This window comes from Cetorhinus maximus, chromosome 16 (assembly GCF_964194155.1).
Source record: "Cetorhinus maximus chromosome 16, sCetMax3.hap1.1, whole genome shotgun sequence".
In the NCBI taxonomy this organism is placed as follows: Eukaryota; Metazoa; Chordata; class Chondrichthyes; order Lamniformes; family Cetorhinidae; genus Cetorhinus; species Cetorhinus maximus.
The window spans coordinates 86,558,206-86,584,858 of record NC_135894.1 but is presented as its reverse complement, the minus strand read 5'-3'; the positions used below and the strand labels follow the sequence as shown (position 1 = coordinate 86,584,858).

The following is a 26,653-nucleotide window of genomic DNA, read 5'->3' as shown; positions in this document are numbered from 1 at the left end:
GAGGGGAGCTGAGGAGAAATTTTTTCACCCAGGGGGTGGTGGGAGTCTGGAACGCACTGCCTGAAAGGGCGGTTGAATCAGAAACTATCGTAACATTTAATAAGCATTTAGATATTCACTTGTGCTGCCATAGCTTCCAGGGCTATGGGCCAAGCGCTGGGAAATGGGATTAGTGTAGTCAGGTCTTTGTTGACCGGTGCAGACATGATGGGCCGAATGGCCCCCTTCTGTGCTATAAACGTCTATGGGTCTAAGTTGAGGGCCACTGTGACCTTCAGAGCCACTGGCATGGGGTGTCCACCCCCACAATTGGAGGTGATCTCAGGCCCAATCATCTGACAAATGGAGGTCACAGTTTCCCTGGAGAGGTGGAGCCTCCTTCAGTATCACACCGCGGAAATGTTGCTGCATTGCTGCCTGTAAACCCTGGCAGCAGGATAGTGGCGACTTCTGCGGCCCCTTCCGCCTTGGACTACCTGCTGTCCCTGCACCCCTACTCCCACAGGTCGTTCCCCTAGAAGCTGCATGGGGACACCTGGCCTTCTCTCCCTTCTGCCCCTCTTTTCCTCCTCAGAGGACGTGCCACCCAGTGGAGAGCACAATCCCCATTACCAGGGTAACAGAAGACTGTCTGGTGCCTGGAAGGATCCACACAGTCAAAACCCTCCAGGAGCCTTGGAGACACCAATGAGTTTTGAAATGGAGCCTAGAAATGCTAAAACTGAAGCTTAGAACAGAAATAAAGCTGTCAAGTTCAAATATGCAACCAGCAGCAAACTATCTCCTAAACTCCTCACTACTCAATAGGAAATGCTGTGGACCACTTTTATCCTGCCCTTGGATGAGGTTTCGTTAAAAGTGAGCTGCCCATCTTCCCGTGCGACGAGCACGAAATCACATAGGCAACGTAAAATTGTGGTCAATTGCATTTTTAACAGCCTTAAATGGCCCTTTAATTGATGGTGGGTGTGGCTCCGACACCCACGTGCACCCATTGTGCGCTATTTCACGTCCGTTCGGGTGCGTACCCGCCCGCGAGGCGTAAAATTCTGCCCATAACATTTTTCTCTCTGTGGAAAACAATTAGCAATCACTCTTTAAAAATTAGATCAAGAAATCCTGAATAATTTGGCATTGCACAAACTGAACATATATAGTGTAATGTACTTTGCATCTTATAAGGGCGAAACTGCACAAAATCAGAACTAAAGCTACAAACTTTAATGATGCCTGCTTGTTCAGTCAGTAGATGAAGACAGGATTTAAGCAATACCATTAGTTAATGATATGATCATGCCCAGTAAAGATATATCATATTCCTAATTTTCGAGAGATGGACTTCATTCAATATGGACTCTGGATAGTGTACTGCAAAGATGGCTGCCAAAAGTCAGGTGACCTTTTGTTACTTTTAAATAGACAAGGATTAACATGTCTGAACATGTTTCTGGAAAATCATTAAAATCTAAGTGTCCATGGGTGGAAGGCACTTCCTTGAAAAGACATTCAAAATGTGAAACCACTTGTGAATTTACACTTCTTATTTTCTGGGTATTTACTGAAACTCAAATTCAATCGTCCCCCTTCCCAAGATTCAGTGTCTGCAAGCTTGAAATTTAAAGAGAGCTGTAGCGAAACCAGTTTATCACAAGCAGGTGTGAACAGCCACCATTCATCCCCCATTGTGTAGCAATGGCTTCTAATTTCAAATAATTTGTGTGAACAATAGATGTATTGATCATGTGGTTACATAATCAAAACGGACTTTAGATAAAAAAATCTTATTACTCCAAGAACCATGTAGCTAGAGGCAAGTCAGTCTGGAGAATTGGCAAGAGGGGTCAATTTCTCCAGCAAGGCAACAGAACCCTGCCTAACAACCAGTCAACCAAGGCAGTGAGAGAGGGGCTAATTTGCCTTCACCTGCGCAGATTCATCGCTACAGAAACTTGGCCACAGGTTTGTCTGGAAACTCAGACTTCTAACTTCCATTCAAGTCCAAAGGACCACGAGAGAGAATTCATCCAAGCCAGCAACACTGCATCTTAAAAAAGCACTAATTTAAACACAAGTTTAGCTTCTTGTTATTCCATTAATAACCTAAGTGCATGAATCGTCTCGAGAATTCATCTTTTCATGCACGTGAGTGCGCGCGCATCCGCACATGTACATGTACACAACGGAATGAGTGTTTTCATTGCGATTACATTTCGAGGTGTTGTGTGAATAAATGCTTGTTTTTTTTCTTCTGATTTAAACTTACCAGACAGCCTGTCCCTTGTCTAATATAAAAAAGTCACACCATTTAAAGGGCCTTAAAACACTCCCTCAAAAATACACATCTTGTTGCAGACAACTGAGAAGTGAGAAGCAAAGGGGAAAAGTTATCCCACCATCTCTCTCTCCCATCCATAACAATATATAAATATAGCAGCGTTATGTTCTTAATCATTTGGTTTATAGAAGAAGAATTGAAGCTCATTGTTTAAAGGTCTTTCTATGATTTACTCAAAGCTAAGCCACTTACTTGTTGCCACATATCCTAGTTGTGGTATGAGCTGCTCATCCAGACAGTTCTCACGTCCTGGCACCAATCGCTGGTATTCTGTTCGATGAGGATTTCCATCCACGTCCACCAGGAAAGGTGGTGGCATGAGATGGGGAGCCTGTTGAGTTTGCTCGTCTAAGACAAAATTATTCCCATCACGAATTAGCGGACGATAGTCAGTATGGAAAAACATTTGTTCCGGAATCTGTAAACAAAGCACATTTTTACACATCTGTTTCCAAACAGAACAAAGTATCCATTTTTCAAATTGTATAACAATATGTTTCGGCTAACAAAACTACTCTGGTAAGTACTGCAAACACTTTTTAAGATGGTTCTTATTTTGATTATCGAGCTTTACATTTACTAATGATCTTATTAGAATGCACATTAAAGGTGAGAATATTTAAACACATGACAATCTCCAAGTGTGCTGTAACAACACGTTGTCCAGACTAAATTACTTGCTTTAACTCCACACTTTTATCATAATTTTAACTGCAATTTACTTAAAGCCATTTTCACATGAACTACAAATTTGTGATTGGCGAAGTTTTATCTGCTCTCTTGACAACAATAACTTGTGATGAAATATAATCTAACAGGTATATTTGCCCAAGAGATCATTCTTCATATTTAAATCCAGGCAAATTTCATGTTGCCCAAAACCCTGCCACCTACACCCTAAAGTCCCATTCGCTCAGCAATCCTGTCCACACCACTCTCACCTTAAAAATTTGTTTATAAATCCACAGCCATGTCTCACCCTACATCTCAACCCTTGACTCTGGGTTCCTATACAGTCCCTTGCGATATTTTTCATGATCTCAGAACTTTACCTTGGCCCCAGCTCCTCTACCCCCTTAAGCCTTTGCATTATTACTTCCTTCCTTGCTTCTAAAAGCCTCAAAACCTACCTTTTTGACTGTCCTCATGAAAGTCTCTTAAATCCTCTGATGCTGTGTATAGTTAACCTATAACACTTCATGTTAAAGATGCATTCCCAGTCTAAGTTATATCTTTATATTTCTCATAGATAGCAGGTGCAAGAATGCAACTCAAGCTTGAAAAGTATCACGGTCAAGGCTTATATTGGTCTCACCAGATGTCGGTGTACTTGCATCTCCCTAATAGGCTTAACAGATAGTACTCAAAAACAATAACCCCAATTAATTTTTCCCTCTGCTAATTGTGGGATGCTGAGGGCAATTATAGCTTAGGCAGACGTCAGTTAATTCAGCAGAATCTGAGAATGAATCTGATCTGCAGCATGTATTACACACCAAGGGCTGAACTTTATGGGGCCTGCAGGAATGGGATAGGTAGTGGGGGCAAAAGGAGGGGGGGGTAGCAGTGAGTGCCCATTGCCATGCCACTGCCATGGCATTCTGTCAGTGGCAGGGAGCATGGACGACAGCCCTCCCACCCAGAGGTGACGTAAGTGGCCAATTACAGGCCTCTTACCAGCAGCAGTGGGCATGACTAATTGGGCAATTTGTGGCACACAGAAGGGACCAGCAGCAATGGCCACCCCGGCAGCAACAACCACCCCTGCCCTCACCAACCAGGCCTACCTGACTGGCCCCAGTGACCCCTGACCCCAAATTAGCTTGCTGCAAGGCAAGCATCTATCACTGCTTCTCTTGGTTGGATGTACTCCCAGCAATGGCCACTGCTCCTGGTGGCACTGCTGGAACTGAACAGCTGGCAGCCCTCCAACTGGTCAGCAGCTCTTAGAGATGAGGTCTTGCCCCTTAAAGGGATGTGAGTCCCAACAGTACTCATTAGCTGCTAAAATCCAGCCAGGGCTTCCCATATGGCCAACGCCAGGCTGCCGCCAGCTTTATAGCCCATTGTCAGGGCCCCATTGCCCTGACAAAATCCAGCCTTAAACGTGCTTTAAGGAAACTAAAGAATCAAACAATATCAATTTCAGACATCCACATTACAGAAAGATAGTCAATATGAAGATTTTCTCAGGCCAAAAGAGCAAAGGTTGGTACTGGCAAGAGGAGAACTAACACTGAAAGCTGCATTCACAACATCCTGTTATTTACATTGGCAACTTAATGAATTTTACATAATTTTTATGCACATGCAAAATTGAGAAGTGAAGTAATACTAGAACTCAATTTTAGCATTCAAGATTAAAATGATTCAAATGTTTGGAATATGTTGCTTTTACTCATATTAAGTGCAGAATCATTACTTTGTTTGCTTCATCTGATTATATAGACCATTTGCAGTCTTTGCCAATTAAAATTATACAAGTAATTGAAAAATTACAAAATAAAGCAATGTAAAGGATTGCCGGTACCTTTTCATACAATTTACTGCATCCAAACCCAAATATAAGCAGATGTCCATGTGAGTCTGTGCAGGCAAAGTGCTGGCCATCTGGTGAAAACTTGCAATCAAATACAGCACCATGACCTTGGCCTTCAATCTGTGAAGAGATCATAGATAAATGATTTTGACCTACATCGCACCTACATAAATGCATTTTAAAATATGGAATAATAGGACAACCAAAAATTAATTTAGCAGCATTTTTATTTAGAATTTCTGGAGTTTCTATTTTTAATGGAAATTCGTGGAACAGATTTGATCAGATTCAATAGCTATGCATTTTCTATACCAAACAGGTATTTTTTTCAATCATAGACAAATTAAACAAGAACAAGAAAGAACACCAAGCTAAAACATCACTTGTCTGCCTAATGAACTGTAGTGAATAAAGTAACAAATATGATTAATGGTAAGCTACTACTTCAGTGAAAAGCAACAAGTTGCCAAGCTATCCTATCCCTGGGGCAAAAGTGAAATAAAGATTTTATAAAATCTTTCATGAATTGATAACTTTCATTTATATGCTGGGGACTAATTTGGGGAAAGGGTGAAAACAGGCACTAAGTGGGTGCTGCACAAATAAAACAAGCCAATTCAAAAGCTCAAAATTTTGGGACTAATTGCTTATTGCCACGATTTAAATGTGCCTGTAGGTGCTTAAACGGAGACCTGCACATTAAGCACTCGAACAATTTTCATGGAGTGGTACATGTAGCCTCAAGGCACACATGAAGGTGTACAGTTCATTGGCGGACTGATAACATCAGCTGTCAGGGTGGTTTAGGGACCAAGGGAGAGGGCTCAAAGATTCTCTGTCAAGGCATAAGAGGTCCTGGTTGTGGAGACACAGAGAAGGAAAGGTGTCTAGTGCAGGAGAAGGCTACCGAGGCAAATGCAATGGATGTGGGAAGAGATCATCAGGAGATCACAGCCAGGACGTGGCTCCAGTACCAGAAAGAAATTAAACAATTTGACATGAGTAGTTAAGATCCAGCTTACAAACTCAAGAACTGTACCATCAGCACCATAACCTCAACACACTTCACCACCTATCTATCTATACACTAACATTCACACACACCAGATTAATGCATCATTCACAGGCATAAATGAAAACAGAAGAACCACAATCCAAATTTTTTTTAAAAAACACAGAAAAATGGGAGCAAAGGTTATGATCTGAAATTATTGAACGCAATGTTGAGCCCGAAAAGCTAAAAAGTGCTCAATCGAAAGATGAGGCGCTGTCTTCTGTTTAGACACAATGAGCAGCTAGGGGCTAAATTAAAAAGCAGAACATAATTACTACCTGAGCCACGAGCAAATTGATGTAGGGTTAATAAAATAAGAGTTAAATACATGGCTTAAAGAATGGTGTGGGAGAAATGGGTATTGATTTCTAGGGCACTCACATCAGTGTTGGGGAAAGTGGGAGGTGTACTGTTGGGACGGTCTTCACCTCAACCATGCTGGGACCAGTGTTCTGGCGAGTCGTATAACTAGGGCAACAGAGAGGGCTTTAAACTAAATAGTAGCAGTGAGGGAAGGGCAACGGAGAGGACTTTAAACTAAACAGTAGCAGTGAGGGAAGAAGCAATAGACTGAAGAGAGAGGGGAAGGTAAGAGAGCTGGATAGCAATAAAGGAAATTGTTGTCAGACTGTGTATGCTCTGTCCCTTCCTGACAAACATAAGAGTGCGCCAGCAATTAAGGCTAGAGCTTGCGAAAATAATAAGACTGAATTAAAGGCACTCGGCCTGAATGCACGCAGCATTCGCAACAAGGTAGATGAATTGACAGCACAAATAGAAGTAAACAGTTTTGATCTATTTGCCATTATGGAGGTGTGGCTACAGGGTGACCAAGGTCGGGAACTGAAAGTCCAAGGGTATTCGGCATTTAGGAAGGATAGGCTAAAAGGAAGAGGTGGTCAGGTTTCACTGTTAATAAAGGATGGGATCAGTGCATTAGTGACAGAGGATCTTAGATCAGAGATCAAGATGTAGAATAATTTTGGGTGCAGCTAAGAAACAGCAAGGGGCAGTAGTGGTATTCTAGGACATGGTATAAATCAGGAAATTAGAGGTGCATATAACAAGGGTAATACAGTAATCATGGGGGAATTCAATCCACAGATAGACTGGATAAACCTAATTAGCACTACTGCTGAGGGCAACGAATTTCTGGAATGTATATGAATGTTTACTGGAATGTGTAGAACAGTCATGTTGAGGAACCGACAGGTTATTTTAGATCTAGTATTGTGCAATGAGAAAGGGCTAATTAACAACCTCGTCATAAAGGAGCTGTAGGAAAGAGTGACCATAATATGATGGAATTTTATATGAAGTTTGAAAATGATGTACTTCAATCCGAAACTAGATTCTTTAATCTACACAAAGGAAACTATAAAGGTATGAGGGGCATGTTGGCTGAGCGAGATGGTGGAATTACATTAAAAGGTATGACGGTAGACAGGTAATGGCTAGCATTTAAAGAACTAACACATGATTTGCAACAAATTTACATTTCTTTAAGACACAGAAAGCCAGCAGAAAAAGTGATCCAACCATGGCTAACAAGAGAAGCTAAGGATTCTGTTAGATCAAAGGAAGAGGCTTATTAAGTTGCCAAAAAAAGTAGTGAGCCTGAGGATTGAGAACATTTTAAAATTCAGCAAAGGAGAAGCAAGAAATTGTTAAAGAAAGAGAAAATAGAGTATGTAGGTAAACTAGCGAGGAACATAAAAACGGACTGTAAAAGCTTCTATAGGTACGTAAAAAGAAAAAAGGTTAGCAAAGGCAAATGTGGGCCCGTTACAAGCAGTGAATGGAGAATTTATAATGGGTAATAAGGAAATGGCAGAGAAACTAAACAAACACTTTGTGTCTGTATTCACTTACCATGTTAAAGTAATGATGAGATTTTGTGCCTTTAGTAATGTCCCAAATAAAGATATTGCCATCATGGCCAGCAGACAAAATAATTCTCGCGTCAAATGGATGTGGCTCCAAAACAAACACTTCATCTTCATGACCCTAAAAATGTAACAGAAGTTTATCAGGTCACAACACCACTTAAAATGAAACTATGAATTTTAAGACTGACAGCTTTTCACAATCTATATGTTTGAGAAAGGTAGGGTTGCCAACTGTGATTAAATGTATTTCTGTAGGTTTCATCACATGACTTGCCCCATGCTCCATCCATTAGTCAGCCAACATGTCCATCTTTGTGACGTACTGCCTTCCTATGTTAATTGGAAAGCAAGACGACTCATTACCCAATTAGGTGATGCTTGACTGTCAGCCAAACAGCCTTTTTACCCCATTTTCAATATTTTTATATCTGGTAAAGAGAAATGTTTAAAAAGTTTTTTTTTTTTGGTCAATGTCCTGATAATTTTTCTCCGGGGTTGCAGACAGCCATGTCCTGGAGATTGATCTTCAATTCCTGGAGGCTCCAGGCCAGTCCTCGAGGGTTGACAACCCTAAGGCCCTGTCACGCATCTTAGCTCAATCAATCTAGTGCCTCTTCCCCCACCATCCAGATATGCAACTGTTAAAAAGATTTCAGGATTCAGGCGCAAGCAATACCTTTTGATTGCACTTGAACAATTTGCAGTTGTTGAATAAATTGCATCCATGCCTACGAATGTACGGATTAGTAATTGCCTGGCTTAACAACAGACTGTTCATCAGTTGATTTTCTCTCCATCAAAAATGGCTTTTACATCAGTACAGCCACAAGCTTAAGTTCAACCCAAGGTACTAGGATGTTTATTTCACGGCTAATATTTATGTGTGCTCCAGTTCAGTAGGTAAGGTTTAGAACCCGTTCTAACTATTAAAGTATGCTATGCACAACTGTCACAGTACACCCGTCACTTTGTAGCAGCCGATCCACCTGCACAGGGTAAAGCGAAAAATTTCCAATGGTGTACAAACATAGATGTAATGCTGAAATTAAAAACAGGAGTATTCATAAAAATCCTGCGACTTGATTCTTCAAAATAATAAAATGGGGAAGAGTGACATCAGGTGGTTGGTGTGGCATTGCTTTTCTAAAATCACCACAGCAATGTAAAAGCAGCTTTTTAAATATAAACAGAGGTTATATGATGCCACTCCAATTAGAGCGCCATTTTGTTTGGGTTGTCTCGACTTTTTAAACTATCGTTAGTAATCGTGCCTGAAAAGTTCATACCTGCATTAGGTAGTTGGAGTAATGCACATTTCTTAATCTTATGTTGTAACCTTTAGGGGAGAGATTTTATGTAAATTCTGATGCAAATTCTGATTTAAAATAGATGGGAAAAATAAATAAGGAGGATCTGATTCTTAATGTGACTAAGAGGGGAGTTTTTGTGGGGGAAGGGAGAGACTAAGCTTTTTAAATTGTAGCTTCCACTTATTTGGGTTTCCTCAGGGTTAACTGCAAACTGATCCTTATAACTGCAAACTGATCCCCGGTGTCCCCCACAGTAAATGCAAGTTCTTTTTTCTTGCTATTTTCTTCACCCTTTCGGCTAAATTTTCCCAGAATTGCACTAAGTGCAGTAGCGTGCGGATAAAATGGGGTCCTACCCGCAGATGAAAATGGCGGGTTTTCACACTGTATATTCCCGAGCCTGCCTCATTATACATTCACTCCCGCGATGCATGCCATTTCCGTGGCGGTCGGTGTCTCATTCACCTACTTGCCATCACCCCGCTGTTGCATCACGCTGGTTGCCATCTTTAAAAGGCAAATGTCATGGGGACCTTGGTCCAGGACGTCACTCCTGCACTGCTGTGTGGGCTTAACTCCATTGCTGATGCCATAGCTGGCCTCCAACAGTGTGTACACAAGAGGGGTGCTGGGCAGCTCGATCTCACTCCAGCTACCCCTTCCGCTCACTGAGTCAGCCAGGGGCCCTCAGGCATCCATGGGGAGGAGGATCAGCAGGTGCACGCTCCAGGGCCATCCACCCAGGTGACTGTGGGAGTGACCGGCCCATCCGACTCCCCTTTTCCTGTGACCTTCGCAGATCCAGCTTCACAGGCCAAGGAGGGTGCCACACAGTATGACCCCGAAAACAGGCCGGGGCCCTCCAAATCTCGTCCCTCCAAAGTCATCAGGGCGCCACAGTCAGCAGGCTGCCTCCACCTCCACTGTGGATGTCCAGGGAGCACCAAGATGTAGCAGCAGGGTTAGGAACGTTAAGGAGAATTAGTTGTACAGCCTGGGCACGGGTGTTACTCACTTGTATATAATGTTCACTATTGTCAGTAAACTCGCAAGAATGTCTCCCTGCCTATGGCTCCTTGTTATGGTGAGCAGTGTTCTTGCCACTCAGATGTGAAACCTGTCTGCACAAGCTAAAAGGCAGATGTTTCAGCCCAGGGCCTCTTCCCTGTGCGGCCTTCAGACTACAGTGATCATCCAGTCTCGCACTACCTGGAAACACTGCTGATGCCAGCACCTTGGCAGTGCTGGTCATTGCTGCCAGAATGTAGTGGGCAGGTGCCACAGAGTTCCCTCATACTCTCTGTGCTCTCAGCACCTTTAAGGTGGGGCTGGCCACCATCACACCAGCATCTGCAACCACGGATGGTTGCTCTTGAAGGGCTGAGGTGCTGATGGCAAACACAGCCATCAAATGCATTTAAAGTTTCATGGCTGCGTCTCCAAGATGTCCTGATCATGGAGTGCAAACGAGCTGCCCTCGGCCAGACAGGAGTCAGACATTCTCAGAGGCCACATGAAGATCTATGGAGAGTCCTCACCCTCTTGCGATCGAGCGACTATTAGGGCCTAAATGTCCATGACAGGCGCATTCTCTCAGAGGGTATTGGTGCTTAGATAAGCCAGACTGGAGTCAAACATTCACAACTGCAATGTGAGGATCTACGGGGACACCTCACTGCATGTCGTCATCATCCTTCACAAATCTGGCAGCTATGAGGGCCTCCCGAGTGTGCTTGCCTTGACTAGCCAGTGCGAGGGCCTAATCCCCCTTGTCGTCACCACCAAGTACCCCCTCACCCTCATCCCCATCAGCGTCCTCCTCATCGGAGGAGACATGAAGCTCCTCCATCTCCTTCTCAGCCAGCTCCTCATCCCGTTGCAGCGCCAGATTGTAAAGGGCGTAGCAGACGACAACGATGCGTGACACCCTCTGTGGATTGTATTGCAGGCCTCCACCAGACCAGTCCAGGCACCAGAACCGCATCTTCATCATCCCGATGGTCTGCTCCACCAATTTGCAAGCTGCTGCATGAGCCTCATTATAATGTCGCTCTGCTGCAGTCTGAGGTCGCCGCAAGGGTGTCATCAGCCACGGCCTCTGCAGGTAGCTCTTGTCCCAAGAAACCAACCCTGCAGCCTCTGTGGACCCTGGAAGACTAAAGGGATCTGAGAGCGACTTAGGATGTAGAGGTCGCGCACACTCCCTGGAAACCGTGTGCATACCTGGAGGATGCATTTCTGGTGGTCGTATACCAGCTGCACGATCAGTGAGTGGAAGCCCTTACAGTTGATGAAGTCCACTAAGTGTAACGATGGAGACCTGAGCGCCACATGAGTGCAGTCAATCTCGCCCTGCACCTGTGGGAATCCCGAGATCAAGGCGAATCCAATGGTCCTTGCATCCTGGCTGTCCCGGTCCTGGGAGAAACTCTCAAAGTTATGTGCCGTGGATGCCATGGAGAAAATGGCATCCGTGACCTCATGGATGCATTTGTGGGTGGAGGATTGTGAAATCCCACAGAGGTCACCTGTGGAGCCCTGAAAGGAGCCACTGGCATAGAAATTGGGTGTTGCAGTCACTTTCACAGCCACTGGCAGTGGATGCCTTCCATGTCCCCAAGTCCTGCAGTAAATGGTAGATGTGAGCCACTAGGTCCCTAGACATGTGCAGTTGTCGGCGACACTGGTTCTCAGTCATCTGCAGGAATGGCAGGCGGTGTCTATAGACCCTGGGTGTCGCTAGGCGCCGGCCAGCCACAGCTCACTGCCGCTCCTGAGCAGCGTGTGTAGGAACCCCCCTGTCCTTTCTTCAAGAGGTTGCTGCTCCTGCCTTTGCACGGCCAGGTGCCTCAGTCGCTCTCTCCTCCGTCTTCTACAATCTCTGTAGGCCATCAGGCATACAGCTAGGTCACCAGGATCTAGGATCCTGACATGGTCCTCCTGCAACATGAAAGCGAGACGGACATGGTTATCATGACTGTACTTAGCACCTTTCCTGGCCCCATGTGACCGCCCCTTAATGCTTCCCGGAAAGTGCTGGTCACCCCTCGGATGGCCAGAGATGAGTGCGCTGCATGGCTACCCTGTAAACCTGCAACATGGAGTCATTAGTCCAAACTAGGGTGCTAAGATTGCAAGGGGCTGTGAGTGCCTCCAGCAGTGGCTGCTACATGGCCAGCATTGGCGAGGAGATTGTACAACCTGTGCAGTCCAACTGCTCTGTGGTCGAATAAAGTGGCAGCGGACTCGAAGTCTGTGCCGGAGGGGCGGGAGGATAAGGTATGGAGTGCTTGGAGGGCCCTTTGGTGCCTCCGCAATGCTTGCATGGGTGAGCAGGCTAGGAGCCTGACCCCAATCAAATCACTGTGGCTGCGCCTGATCTGTCTTAATTGCAGAGGCACGGTCAGTTTATACAGGTGTCCCTAATATGTGGCCATTTCCCTCACTTATCCTGCCCCATACCTCAACGGCCTGCGCGCGGGATGCAGCGCCAGGGCAACACTTGACATCAACCACCCCCCCACCCCCACTGCCTCAGCAGTCGCCTCGAAGGCTGGCCAGCATTTTTCCCCAGACACCACCCACCCGTCGCCTGCAGGGTCAGGCATCAATTTCCCCCGACACCTGAGGCCTGTAAACAACAGGTGAGCTGTGGAGAATGCTGCTGCTCACTCATCTCAGTTCCCCTAAAGTGAAAGCTGCCAAGTGCACGTCGCCTGCGTGCTGTTGTGAAACTCGTCGGCGTGCTTTCCTGCCGACGTGGACGGACTATTTGGCGGGGTCCCAAGAGCCTGGTGGGATAGCCCTTTAATTAAATGCTAATGTATTATAATTAGCTTCCCGCCAACAGGTAGCAGGAAACGCTGAGCAGAAGATCGCAACCTGCCTTCACGCCATCATGAAGTAGCTCCTGCCATATTTTCCATGCACAACACCCATCATGCCTGCCACCAGCGGGCTCGGAAAATTCTGTCCTTTGTTCATTTCTAGTTTCATCTTTTCTTTGACCCAACATAAGAAAAGAAAGATTTGTACCTATATAGTACCTTTCACAGCCTCAGGACACACCAAAGTGCTTTAGAACTACTGAAGTACTTTTGAAGTTTGGTCACTGTTGTACAGCAAGAAACCTGGCAGCTAGATTGTACACAGTATGGCCCACAAATATCAATGAGACAACAACTAAATTCGATAGCTCCAGAAACAGGCGCTGGGATCACTATGCAATATTAGCTCATGATCATTGACTCCTTTGCAGGCAGCAAGCCAATTTCATGCTGCCTGCAAATTTGCATGATTGCTATATACGGCAGCATAAAATGCACTGTTGAATGTCTGCATGCCTCAGCTGAGGGACCTCGTTTGAGAGGCCAGCATCAATTAATGCTAATATGTATCTCTTTCATTTTTTATACTTACATGGGATGGAAGTGTCGCTGGCAAAACTAGCAATTGGTGCCCATAATTAACCTCGAGAAGGTGATGGTGAGCCACCTTCTTGAACTGCAGTTCATTTGGTGCAGGTACATCCATGGTATTATTTGGAAGGAAGTTTCAGGTTTTTAACCTAGCAACAGTAAGTAGTGGCAATTTAGTTACAAGTCAAGATGTTGTGTGGCTTGGAGGGGAACTTACTGGTGGTGGTGTTCCCATGCATCTGCTACCCTTGCTCTTCTGGGTGGTAGAGGCTTGTACAAGATGCACTGCAGCAATTCACCATGTTACACACTGCCGTCACTGTGCATTGGTAGTGGAGTAAGTGAATGCTTAAGGTGGTCGATAGGGTGATGATCAAGCCGGCTATTGAGTCCTGGATAGAGTCATGGTTCTTGAGTGCACTCATCCAGGAAAGTGGGAGGCATTCTATCAAACTCCTGATTTGACACATGTAGATTGTGGATAGGCTTGAGAGTCAGGGGTGAGTTAGTCAGCACAGAATTCCCAGCCTCTGATCTGCTCTTCTGCCAGATTATTTATATGGCTGGTCCAGTTAAGTTAATGGTAAAGCCCAGATGTTGATGGTGGGGATTCAGTGATGGTCATGCCTTTGATGTCACGGGAAGATGGTCAGATTCTCTCTTGTTGAAGGTGGTCAGTGCCTGGTACTTGTGCGGCACAAATGTTACTTGCCACTTATCAGCCCAAACCTGAATGTTGTCCAGGTCTTGCTGCATATGGACACTGACTGCTTCAGTACCTGAGGAGTCTGGATTAGTACTGAACACTGTACAATCATCAGTGAATATCCCCACTTCTGACTTTATGATGGAGCAAAAGTCAGTAGTGAAGCAGATGAAGATGGTTGGGCCTATGACACTACTCTGAGATACTCCTACAGCAATGCCCTGGGGCCACGATAATTGACTTCCAACAATCACAAGTACCTTCCTTTGTGTTAGGTAGGACTCCAAGCCACTGGAGAGTTTTCCCCGATTCCTACTGACTTCTATTTTGCTAGGGCCTTACTTGTCAAATGCTGCCTTGATGTCAAGGGCAGTAACTCTCACCTCTTGATTCAACTCTTTTGTCCATGGTTGGACTAAGGCTGTAATGAGGTCAGAAGCCATGTAGCCTAAACGGAACAAAAGTGAACATTGATGAGCAAGTTATTGCTGTGTAAGTTGCCACATGAGAGCACTGTTGATTACAACTCCATCCGTTTGCTGATGAGCAACAGTAGATTGATTGTAATTGGCTGGGTTGGATTTATCCTACTTTTTGTGGACAGCACATACCGGAGCAATTTTCCACATTGTTAGGTAGATGTCAGTGCAATCAACTTAGGTACAGACGTGGCATTTTCTGGAGCACAAGTCTTCAGCGCTACTGTCAGTCTGTCTGGGTCCATAGCCTATGCTGGATCCAGTGTCTTCAGCCATTTCTTGCTACCACATGGGGTGAATCAGATTGATTGAAGACTGGCATCTGTGATGTTGCGGACCTCAGAAGGAGCCGGAGATGGACCATCCAACGCACCTTTTAAAGCGAGGTACATTCTGGCTAGAGCAGATTCTACAAGTGTTTGTGGGACAGCAGCAAAAGTGAATTTTTCTGCAATAGGGGACAGAGTGGGTTCCAAGGTTCTCTGGTGCCGGACGAGATTAGTAGGTACAAGTAGTACAGAAGAGGTCTTCTATCCACATGGGTCCAGGGGGCCCTCAAGACAAACTGTGCAAAGGTAGTGGTGGCCAATGCGAGTAGTCAGGCCCCAAGGATCTGGATGAAGTGCCAAGAGAGGTTCAAGCGACCTCAGGTGAATCCTCAAGGTCAGTGAATGCATCCTCAAATGCCAAATCACACCTACTGCACCACGAGACCCACAATGCTCAATGCACCACAATCCCAGTCAGCTACCAACAACTAATGAATCATGACTCCTCCTCAACATTTACAGCTTCACCTCATTCCTCACGTACTTAGCACTGCTAACAGCCTCATACACACATCTCAGAGCTGGCACAAAGTGCCACTTATTCAACTTTCACAGGCACATTACCAAACAGATTGCATCGCACTCATTGGTACACTTTCCTCTCTTCCCTATCGCAGGAGAAGTAGTATTGTGTCTCACTGGTTAGCCATTGCCCACCTCAAGTCGGCAGCCCCAACTAGTAAATTGCTGCTATGGTCCACCTGCTTCAATGGCGTTAGAAGTTTAGAGTCAGTGCTCAACAAGTGGACCGAATCCATCACACCAAGCAAAGAAACAAAACAAACAAAAAGAAAGATAATGTCAACTCTTTGATTAGCAAGCTGGAACATCATGACCATGAGCACAGGATTGACAGTAAACTTGCAGTTTGTGAATAATGCATGCAAGGTGGAACTTGATAAACAGTGACGTAGCTTTCCTACAAGAAACAAGGTTCGTTGAAAGCGGGTCACTGAAAGAAAAACATTACACATTCATACAAACATAGGAAATAGCAGAAGTAGGCCATTTGGCACCTCAAGACTGCTCCACCATTCAATAAGATCATGACTGACCTGTTCATTTCCAATTCCAAATTCCCATCTACCCCCAATAACCTTTGATTCCCTTGCCTAACAAGAATCTACCTCCAACTTAAAAATATTCAATGACCCCCACCTCAACCACTTTCTGAGGCAGAAAGTTGCAAGTCGCACAACCCTCAGAAAAAAATTCTCCTCTGTTCTAAACAGGCAAACCTTAAATTTCAAACAGTGCCCCCAAGTTCTGGACTCACCCACAAAAGCAAACATCCTTACCATGACCACCTTGTCGATACTGTTCAAGATCTTATATATTTCAGTCGAGTCACCCCTCATTCTTCTGAACTCTCGCGGAAACAAGCTTAGTCTGTCCAAACTTTCCTCATAAAGCAACCCGCTGATTCCAGCTATCAATGTAGTAAACCTCTGAACCACCTCCAACGCATTTACATACTTCCTTAAATAAGGAGACCAAACTGCGCGCTGTATTCGAGATGCGGTCTCAACAATGCCCTGCATATCTGAAACATAACACCCTTACTTTTATGTACTGAACTCCCGAGGTGAGGTGAGAGTGACTGCCCTTGACATCAAGGCAGCATTTGACCGAACGTGGCATCAAGGAGCCCAAGTAAAACTGGAGTCAACAGGAATCAGGGGAAAACTCTCCACTAGTTGGGGTCATACCTAGCACAAAGGAAGATGGTTGTGGCTGTTGGAGGTCAGTCATTTCAGCTCCAGGACATCACTGCAGGAATTCCTCAGGGTAGTGCTCTAGGCCCAACCATCTTCAGCTGCTTCATCAATGACCTTCCTTCCACCTTAAGGTCAGAAGCGGGGATGTTCGCTGATGATTGCACAATGCTCAGCACCATTCACGACTCCTCAGATACTGAAGCAGTCCATGTCCAAATGCAGCAAGACCTGGACAATATCCAGGCTTGGACTGACAAGTGGCAAGTAACATTCACGCCACACAAGTGTTAGGCAATGACCATCTCCAACAAAAGAGAATCCAACCATTGCCCCTTGATGTTCAATGGCATTACCATCACTGAATCCCCCACTATCAACATCCTGGGGGTTACTATTGACCAGAAACCAAACTGGCCTAGCCATATAAATACTGTGGCTACAAGAGCAGGTCAAAGGTTAGGAATCGTGCGACGAGTAACTCGCCTCCTGACTCCTCAGCCTGTCCACCATCTACAAGCCAGGATTGCGATGGAATATTCCCGACTTGCCTGGATGAGTGCAGCTCCTACAACACTGAAGAAGTTGGACACCATCCAGGATAAAGCAGCCTGCATGATTGGCACCACATCCACATTCACTCCCTCCACCACCGACGCACAATAGCAGCAGTGTGTACCATCTACAAGATGCACTGCAGGAATTCGCCAAGGCTCCTTGGGCAGGCCTTCCAAACTCACAACCACTAACACCTAGAAGGACAAGGGCAACAGATAGATGGGAACACCACCACCTGGAAGTTCCCCTCCAAGTCACTCATCATCCTGACTTGGAAATATATTGCCGTTCCTTCACTCTCGCTGGGTCAAAATCCTGGAACTCCCTTCCTAACAGCACTGTGGGCGTACCTACATCACATGGACTGCAGCGGTTCCAGAAGGCAGCTCACCACCACCTTCTCAAGGGCAATGAGGGATGGACAATAAATGCTGGCCCAGCCAATGAAGCCCACATCCAGTGAATGAATTTTTAAAAAATGTTCAATTGCTCTTGCAATAAAGGATAGGATTCCATTGGCCTTCTTTAATTACTTGCTGTACCTAGATACTAACTTTTTGTGACACATGCACTAGAATACCTAGATCCCTCTGCACCTCAGAATTCTGCAGTCGCTCTCTGTTGAATACTGTGTTTTTTCATTCTTCCAGCCAAAGTGAACAACTTTACATTTTCGCACATTATACTCCATCTACCAGATTTTTGCCCACTCACTCAACCTATCTATCCGTCTGCAACCTCCTTATGTCCTCTTCACAGCCTACTTTCCTACCTATCTTTGTGTCATCTGCAAATTTAGCTACCATGCCTTTGTTCCCCTCATCTAAGTCATTGATATAGATTATAAAAAGTTGAGGCCCCAGCTCAGAACCCTGTGGGACTCCACATGTCACATCCTGCTAAAGTCCTATTTATGCATACTCTGTTTTTTGCCAACCAATCTTTTATTCATGCTAATATGTTACTCCCTACACGGTGAACTTTTATTTTCTGCAATAATCTTTGACGTGGCACCTCATCAGATGCCTTCCAGAAATTCAAGTACAGTGTGTCTACAGGCCCCCATTATCCACAGTGCACTCGTTCAAAGAACTCCAATAAATTGGTTAAACATGATTTCTCTTTCACAAAACCATGCTGACTGAACCTTGAGGTTTTCTAAGTGCCCAGCTACATCCTCCTTAATGATCGATCCTAACATCTTCCCCACGACAGACATCAAGCTAATTGGTCAATAGTTTCCTATTTTCTGCCTCCCTCAATTCTTGAATAGAAGGGTTACTTTTGCTACTTCTCAGACTGATGGAACCTTCCCAGAATCTAGCGAACTTTGGATAATTAACACCAACCCATTTACCACCTCATTAGTCACCTCTTTTAAGACCCTTGGATGAAGTCCATCAGGACTTGTCAGCCCGCAATTCTTATCAGTTTGCACAGTACTACCACCCCTTCGAATTTTTTTTTATACTCAGAATATACTTATTGTCATTTATAAGTAGAGAACTTGAGGATTGCTGAAAGAAGAAACACGTCTAAGCCTTTCGTCTTGCAATCAGGGCACGCAATACCACCAATATATGGGGAAAACAACAATTTATACAGCATGTAAAGAGTGTGCTGATTGGTTGGTTGGCAAGTGGCATTGCCATGGAGAATGCACCACTGATAGTGACTGACAGTTAACTGCCAAGCGTTGTTTGAAATTTAAACCAGGCAGCTTGATCCAGATTGGTCAGGGTATTGGAAGTGTTTGGGAAAAAATGCTTTTAATCAATACGCAAAGTGCAATACGAAAAGCTTAGACATGTCTCTTTTTTCAGCAATATACTTATTCTGTGTATTCTAAAATATCCCCTTAAATGTCTGCCACTGCTAACCTAGCATTCCTAGCACACTTCAGCTAGCTCAGCTTTCATGGCCATATAGCAGCCCTTATTTAAGATCAAAATGCCTATTTTAGATTCTCTTCTTTTCGAAATGGATGTAAAGTTAAATCATATTGTGGTTGCTGCTACTTAGGGGTGCCTTCACTCTGAGGCCATTAATTTATCCTGTCAGTTTACACAATAGCAAGTCTAATATAACCTGTTCTCTGGTTGGTTCCAGAATATGCTGCTCTAAAAAACTCTCTCAAAAGCATTCTATGAACTCATTCAGACTACTACTGCCAATCTGATTTTTTTCAGTTGATATGTAGATTAAAATCACCCATGATTATTGCTATCCCTTTATCACAAGCACCCAAAATAAATTCTTATATACTTTGTCCTACAATGTGGTTACTGTTAGAGGGTCTGTAGGCCACTTCTGCTAGTGACTTCTTTCTCCAACTATTCCTCATCTCTACCCAAACCGATTCTACATCCAGATCTCCTGAACCAAGGTCATCTCTAACTATTGCACCAATGCCACCCTTGATTAACAGTGCTACCCCCTCCACCTTTACCTAGCTTCCTATTCTTCTTGAATGGCATATACCACTCAACATTCAGGACCCAATCCTCATCATGCAGCCACCTCTCTATAATAGCTATCAGATCATATCATATTAATGTGTGTTATCAATTCATTTACTTTGTTATGAATGCTATGCGCAGATACAGAGCCTTTAGTTTTGTCTTTTAGTTATCTTTGTAACATCTAGTCTTGGCTGCTGGTGTATTCCTAGATTTTTTTCTCTGTCCCTTCCTGCCATTTTCTGATCCTCATTCCCCAAATTACTATTTTGGTCCCCTGCCTTGACTCTACCCCTTGATTTGTTACATCTACCCAAGTTTGATCCCTCACCCTCCCACCCACCCCCCATCACCCCATTTAAAGCCCTCTACTACCCTAGTTAGGTGGCTCGCTAAAACACTGGTCCCAGCACAATTCAGGTGTAGACCAGCCCAACAGTACAGCCCCCACTTTCCCCAGTACTGGTGCCAGTGCCCCACAAACCGGAACCCATTTCTCTCACACCAGTCTTTCAGCCACGTATTCATTTCTCTAATCTTATTTGCCCTATGCCAATTTGCACATGGCTCAGGTAATAATCCAGAAGTTATTACCTTGGAGGTTCTGCTTCTTAATTTGGTACCTGGCTGTTCAAACTGACTATGCAGAACTCTTCCTTTGTCCTGTCATTGGTACCTAGATGTACCACAACAATTGAATCCACCCCCTCCCATTAAGTTCCTCTCCAGTCCTCAACAATTTTTTTAAATTTTTTATTTATTCAATTACGGGGTGTGGGCTTAGCTGGCTGGATCAACATTCATTGCCTATTCCTAGTTGCCCTTGAGAAGGTGGTGGTAAGCTGCCTTCTTGAACTGCTGCAGTCCATGTGGTGTAGGTACACCCACAGTGTTATTAGGAAGGGAGTCCCAGGATTTTGACCCAGCGACAGTGAAGGAACAGCAATATATTTCCAAGTCAGGATGGTGAGTGACTTGGAGGGGATCTTCCAGGTGGTGCTGTTACCATCTATCGGCTGCCCTTGTCCTTCTGGATGGTAGTGGTCGTGGGTTTGAAAGATGCTGTTTAAGGAGCTTTGGTGAATTCCTACAGTGCATCTTGTTGATAGTACAGTGCTGCTACTGTGCGCTGGTGGTGGAGGGAGTGAATGTTTTTGGATGTGGTGCCAATCATAGGCTCTCTCTCTCTCTCTTTCTCTCTCTCTGAGGAAACACCTGTAAAAAGGAAAAGGGGAAAACCACTTTAGAGATATTGAAAAGCAAGTTCTCAACCAGTGAACTAAATACTGAAAGTGCTTCTTGAGCGTTGTGGGAGTGGCACTCATCCAGGCAAGTGGGGAGTATTCCAACATACTCCTGACTTGGAATCAATGTCCCGAACCCTGGCACAAGGCAGGCAACACAGCGCTCTCACTCTCTGCTGCAGAGAACAGTGTCAATTCCCCCCCTCACTATGCTATCCCCTACTACCACTATATTTCTTTCTGCTCCCCCTGCTTGAACAGCTTCCTGTACCAGGGTGCCTGGCCAGCCTGCTCATCCATCCCGCAGATCTTGCTTTCATGCACACAAGTAGCAAGCACCTTGTACCTGTTTGATAATTTGAGGCTCCTCCACAACTGTCTGCTTGGTCCCTTTACCTCCCTCACTCACAGTCACAGCCTCCTGTCTCTCACCACCGTCCAAAACAGATGACCCTGTTCGAGGAGGTGTGACTGTCTTCTGGGACAAAGTGCCCAGGTATTTCTCACCCTCCCTTATGTTGCAGTGTCTGCAGTTCGGCTTTCAGATCAATATCCTGAACTGGAATTCTTCTAGCTACTTACACTTTCTGCAAACATGCTTGTCCTGGATCGCCTTGGCATCCAGAAGCTCCCACATTCCACAGCTACAACATAAAAAGCAAACGCTGGATAGGTGTTATGCTATTTAGTTAATTTAATTACTTTCTTAATTAACTTGGAATAATTCCTATGTATACTAGAATTTACTGTGCTTAATACTAGTACCGCCTACAACTAAAAGTTATACTTTAATTATATAGTAATGTGCTTTAGGTATATAGTTTAATTTTTATTTTATTTTATTAAAAGCTAGTACCACCCACAACTAAAAGTTATACACTACTTAATTACACAGATATTTGTGGAGATTTATTTTAATTATTTGACAGTTTATTTTTTTTATTTATTTTAATTAATAAACCTGACTACTCTCAATAAGCTTTACTGCTGCTATTACAAAAATCTTATTATGAAGAAAACCTTACAGTTACCAAGAAATTATACCAGTTGTCACAACTCACTGGGGACAGTGCGTTGTAATATCAAGCCCCACTGTTCCCTGAGTCGCGACAAATGTGAAAAGCTTTGATCAAACCGCCAGATTGCCCCAATTCTACTGAACTCTTTAATTTAGGTTAACAGAGTACGAGCACCAGGTTTGAAAACTTAATAATTGTGGCGAAAGAAATATGAACTGCTAACTTTTAACACTATAACTTAAACTCTACCCGCTTCTTAAATCCCTACACACACACACACGCACGCAAGACACACAAAACATGGATTTTAAAGGTGGGATAAAGGAGTTCAATAGCAGCAATCCAGAGTACAGAGTTCGATGGGTTGATTTTGATCGATGACTTCCAAATTCCTTTCAGTTCTTGATAACACGAGGTGGTCTTCCAGCACTTTCAGTATTTAGTTCACTGGTTAAGAACTTGCTTTTCAATGTCTCCAACAGTGGTTTTCCCTTTTTCCTTTTTACAGGTGTTTCCTCAGAGAGAGAGCAGGTTATAGAGATATGAGGAGAAAAAGCCAGCTATCTATTATTGTGGAATTACTGGAATCTTCCACACACAGGATCCAGAGGTTTTAGGTCTTGTTCCTTTCAGGCGAGGAGCTATTCAGCTGCACTGCCCTCACACAAAACCTGGTCACCTGGTCAGGAGTCAATTAAAATTCTGTTGTCAAGCAGCTCCCTTGGTCCAGGACTCCACCTCAGCATCATCCTGTCTTTCATTGCACACTGTTCAAGGACTGCAACATCTCTAATCCTGTTCCAGTGGATATGTCCCTCAAACTGCATCCATTCTAATTCCAATCCACAGTCCAACAGAAAATAAAAAGATGTTTTTTACAACAATCCAACAGAAATAAAAAGATATGTTCCTTCCACGGTATTTAAAAAATAAATGAGCGAAAAAGTAAAATACTCACCAACCACTTATTTAGTTCCCTATGATGTCACACTTGCTTTTCTTCAAATCTGGTCGGTCCACTGAGACCCACTGCCAGCAGTAGCAGCTAGTTCTCTTGCTCCTTCTCGCACTGGTTTATGTCCCAGCTCTTCTCTCGCTGTTTTATCTCCCGGCTCTTCTCGATCCTTCTTGCGCTCTTTTATCTCCCAGCTTATCTAGCAGGGTAAGAGTTCAGAGGAACTGCGCGAGTGGGGTAAAGGCTTTGCTGTAAGGAACTCTTACTCTCAATAATAGAACCACCTACAAATGATTCAGAATGTGTTCTCTCCACTGTTTCTCAACTCAAACAGAGCCAGCTATCCTCATGAGTATCTAAGCTCCAATACAGAGGTGAAAGATCAGTTTTATGAAGCGCTTCATACTGCTATTAGCAGAACCCCCAAGTCAGAAATTTTTACCTACTGGGGACTTTCAGCACAAGAGTGGGCACGGATCACAAGGGCATGGCCCTCCTGCCTGTGACACCATGGCCCAGGAAAGATAGATGAGAACAGAAAGACTACTTGAGCTTTGCTGCTACTATGAGCTGTGTGTAACTAAAACCTCCTTCCAGAACAAACCATGCCACAAGGTGTCCTGGAGGCATCCAAGATGAGGGCATTGGTGTTATGACACAACAGTTGGTAAAGGCTGAGTTGTTTCAACCCCAGAGGGAAACTTTAACAACTGTCATAACCTATACTTTCAATTGGTATGTTTGAGATGCAGCTCTGAATTCAGGAATAAGACCACCAAGCCTCGAGGTTTTTTTATATAAAACTAAATTAAACATTTATTAATTTAACAAGAAATTAAACACATACACGTGTCTACAAATTACTACCATAATAACTTTTAAACAAATCCCCAAATTAATCACTCCCAGGTAAATCTCCAAGGCAACAGTAACCCATAGACTTTAAACAGATACCAGGCAAAGCACATCTGACCTTACAAATTCAAAATGAGGTTCCTTGCAATTTGGTTCCTTTGCACAGTTGTAGGCTTACAGGCTGGTTAGATCTTAAATGCTTCTACCTGACACACAATCTCCTTTCCATCTTTATATCTAGCTTCCCCTTTCAATGTAAGCTTTCCATTGTATCACTAGGCTTTTAACGTTACATCTCTTAACAATAACATCCTTTTATCCCACTAATTTTATTAGTAATATAAACACATTGCTTAGCATCTCCCAGCTAGGTGCAAGATTTTACTCCCGCTCTTGAATGCTTTGTTCAACAAATGCAAAAGTACACTTTACCTTTTAACTTCCTTACTGTTTACCCAATTAACATCTCAAACTACTATACATCAAGGCACCCAGACTAGCTGCCTTTGTGTGTCTTAATTGGATTAAGACACAGAGTCCAACACATTGACACAGACCCCACTAAAATTCCATTTTAAAATAATTTCCAATGACATTATAGACATTAATATCTCTTCATGACAAATAGCACCAGCTGGACCTAATCATAACTAGACTTAACTCTCTGAACAATATTCTCAATACATGTAGCTACCACAACACTGACTCAATCCCCAGTGTGCACCAAGGTTTTGATGGAGCCTTTGAAGCTTTTTGATTCAAAGCAGAAACGTGGTACTTTTATCAATGTCAAAAGTTCTGCCTACCCAGATAAAAAAACAGCAGTTCCTCAGCCTGATTGGACAGGCACTCTCCAACATTCCCCCACAAAGTGCAAAAGCGAAATGGAACATGCTGAGACATCAACTACAATACCACAGTGTCAAAATATGGGCAGCAAGAGTGGAAAATGCTGACTGGTTCCAGGCCAGCCCCACTGTGATGGAACCTGGTCATTAAAGCTATCCGGTCCACTCTCGTTAATTACAAGAGCGATCCGAGCAAGAAGACTCAGATGAACGATGAACTTTGCCAGAATATCCAGACGTCCTTCTGTTATGACCCCCAGCTGAGGTTACTCGTGGACAAGCTTGCTCCTAGAGTGGAACCCAGTTTGATGGATCCTAACTTTTATTTATTTGTTTAGACACGTGGAGAAGGGCTACCGAGCACTGTCAAAGGAGTCAGCTAATGAACTTTTAACAAAAGAATAAACATTTATTCACAAGAAAATATGAACTATATTACAATATTCCTTCATCCACAACTATACTTTTACAGATATATACTGATTTGTAAGGATAACACAAGTTACCAAAGGCTATCTTATATTTTAATGTCCACAGTAAGTACGCAGTCCATGTAAACCTATGGCATCCTGTGGTCAGACACACCACACTCTGAAACCAAGTGACAGACGCCACCTCAACCAAATGCTATGGATCTCTCAACTCCCCCCAGATGCTTGTCATATCGTGAAGCAACCAGTCTCACTGAACTCCATCTTTCACAGGAGGGTTTCCAATGTCCACTCTCTAAGGCCTCGCTTTGGAATCTTCTCCCAAACCAATGCTTTCTTTCAGGCAACTTCCACAAGGGTTCATCTCCAGGGTTTCGAATTATTCTTCCGATGTTCCTCTTCCGTGTCACCACATGCATTCAAGCTGTCTTCCAAGCACTCACTGTCACCAACTCAACCGAAAACAATACCACTGCTTCACTTGTCCGTAGCAAAGAGTTACAGACCTTCAGTTGTCTCTTTGGACCTTCTTGCCTCTTGCAAGCTGTTCTCACCTTAAATCTGCTTTCTGCAGCTTTTGTCCCCTTAAATCTGAAGCTTGGAGCCTTTCTCTCTACCCTTCACTCTTAACTTCACTTAATAGGACCTTTTCCAGGCTCCTGTCCTTCCTCGGACTAGAAGGTCCATTTGGACTTTCCCCTCTTCCACTCTCCTGGATTTTGGGGTTTTTCTTAGCTTGGTACTGGCTATCTGTCCTCTTATAGGTTCCTTCTGCTTCACCGCTGTCCTCAAACCAACTGAACTCAAACAGCTTCCAAAATAAACTTCTGTTTCTCTTGTGTGTGTGTGGGAGGGGCCTGCCTCTCTGGCCCCCTGCTGCTAGACAACAGTCCAATTCTTCTACTCCTGTTTGTTTGATTTCTTAAGTTTAAAATCTCATCAGAAATGCAGCACCTTTTAAAGTTAAACTAAAACTCCATTTGACCTTTGTTAACACATACATACAGAAACACAAACCAAACTTAAACATTAAAGCTAAAACTCATTCCTAACACCTACAAATACCAACACAACTCATCCAAACTAGCTCCACTTATTAACAACTTCGACATAGGGAATGCAAGGGGAATGTTTGAAGGACTCAAAAAGGCAACAGGTGCATCAGCCATTCACCAACTTTGCACAGGGCTTTGCAGAAAGCCAACAACCTATCCTTTCCAGAGTGGAAATGGTGGTCAGATTCATTAGCATCATTGTGGGCCCAACCATGATGCAGCATTTGATGGCTGACATCTCATCTTCCATTACAGGATAAGCAGAAGCCACCAAAAACCTGTGCAACAGTATAGGTGTCGACTAAAGTCATGCAAGCTCAACTTACTGCCGCGCAAGCTCAGGCTGCTGCCAGCATGGCTGTGAATGCTAATGTTCAAAGAAGGTTCCAGGGTGTCACATCAGTCCAGCACTGTGTCCACCAACAGATTACTAGGATTAGTTTCATGGTAACTAT

General features: G+C 44.0%; 1 protein-coding gene across 3 annotated transcripts in view; it reads right to left on the bottom strand.

Annotated features, from left to right (window-relative positions):
• Positions 1 to 26,653, bottom strand: part of LOC144691796 (bromodomain and WD repeat-containing protein 1-like) — a 179,193-nt gene that overhangs the window by 105,699 nt on the left and 46,841 nt on the right. For all 3 annotated transcript variants that reach the window (XM_078560282.1, XM_078560283.1, XM_078560284.1), the window contains 3 exons: positions 7,801 to 7,935; positions 4,866 to 4,994; positions 2,528 to 2,753 (listed from right to left, as the gene is read on the bottom strand). In XM_078560282.1, the coding sequence (XP_078416408.1) occupies positions 2,528 to 2,753; positions 4,866 to 4,994; positions 7,801 to 7,935 (490 nt within the window). The remainder of the gene's footprint in view (positions 1 to 2,527; positions 2,754 to 4,865; positions 4,995 to 7,800; positions 7,936 to 26,653) is intronic.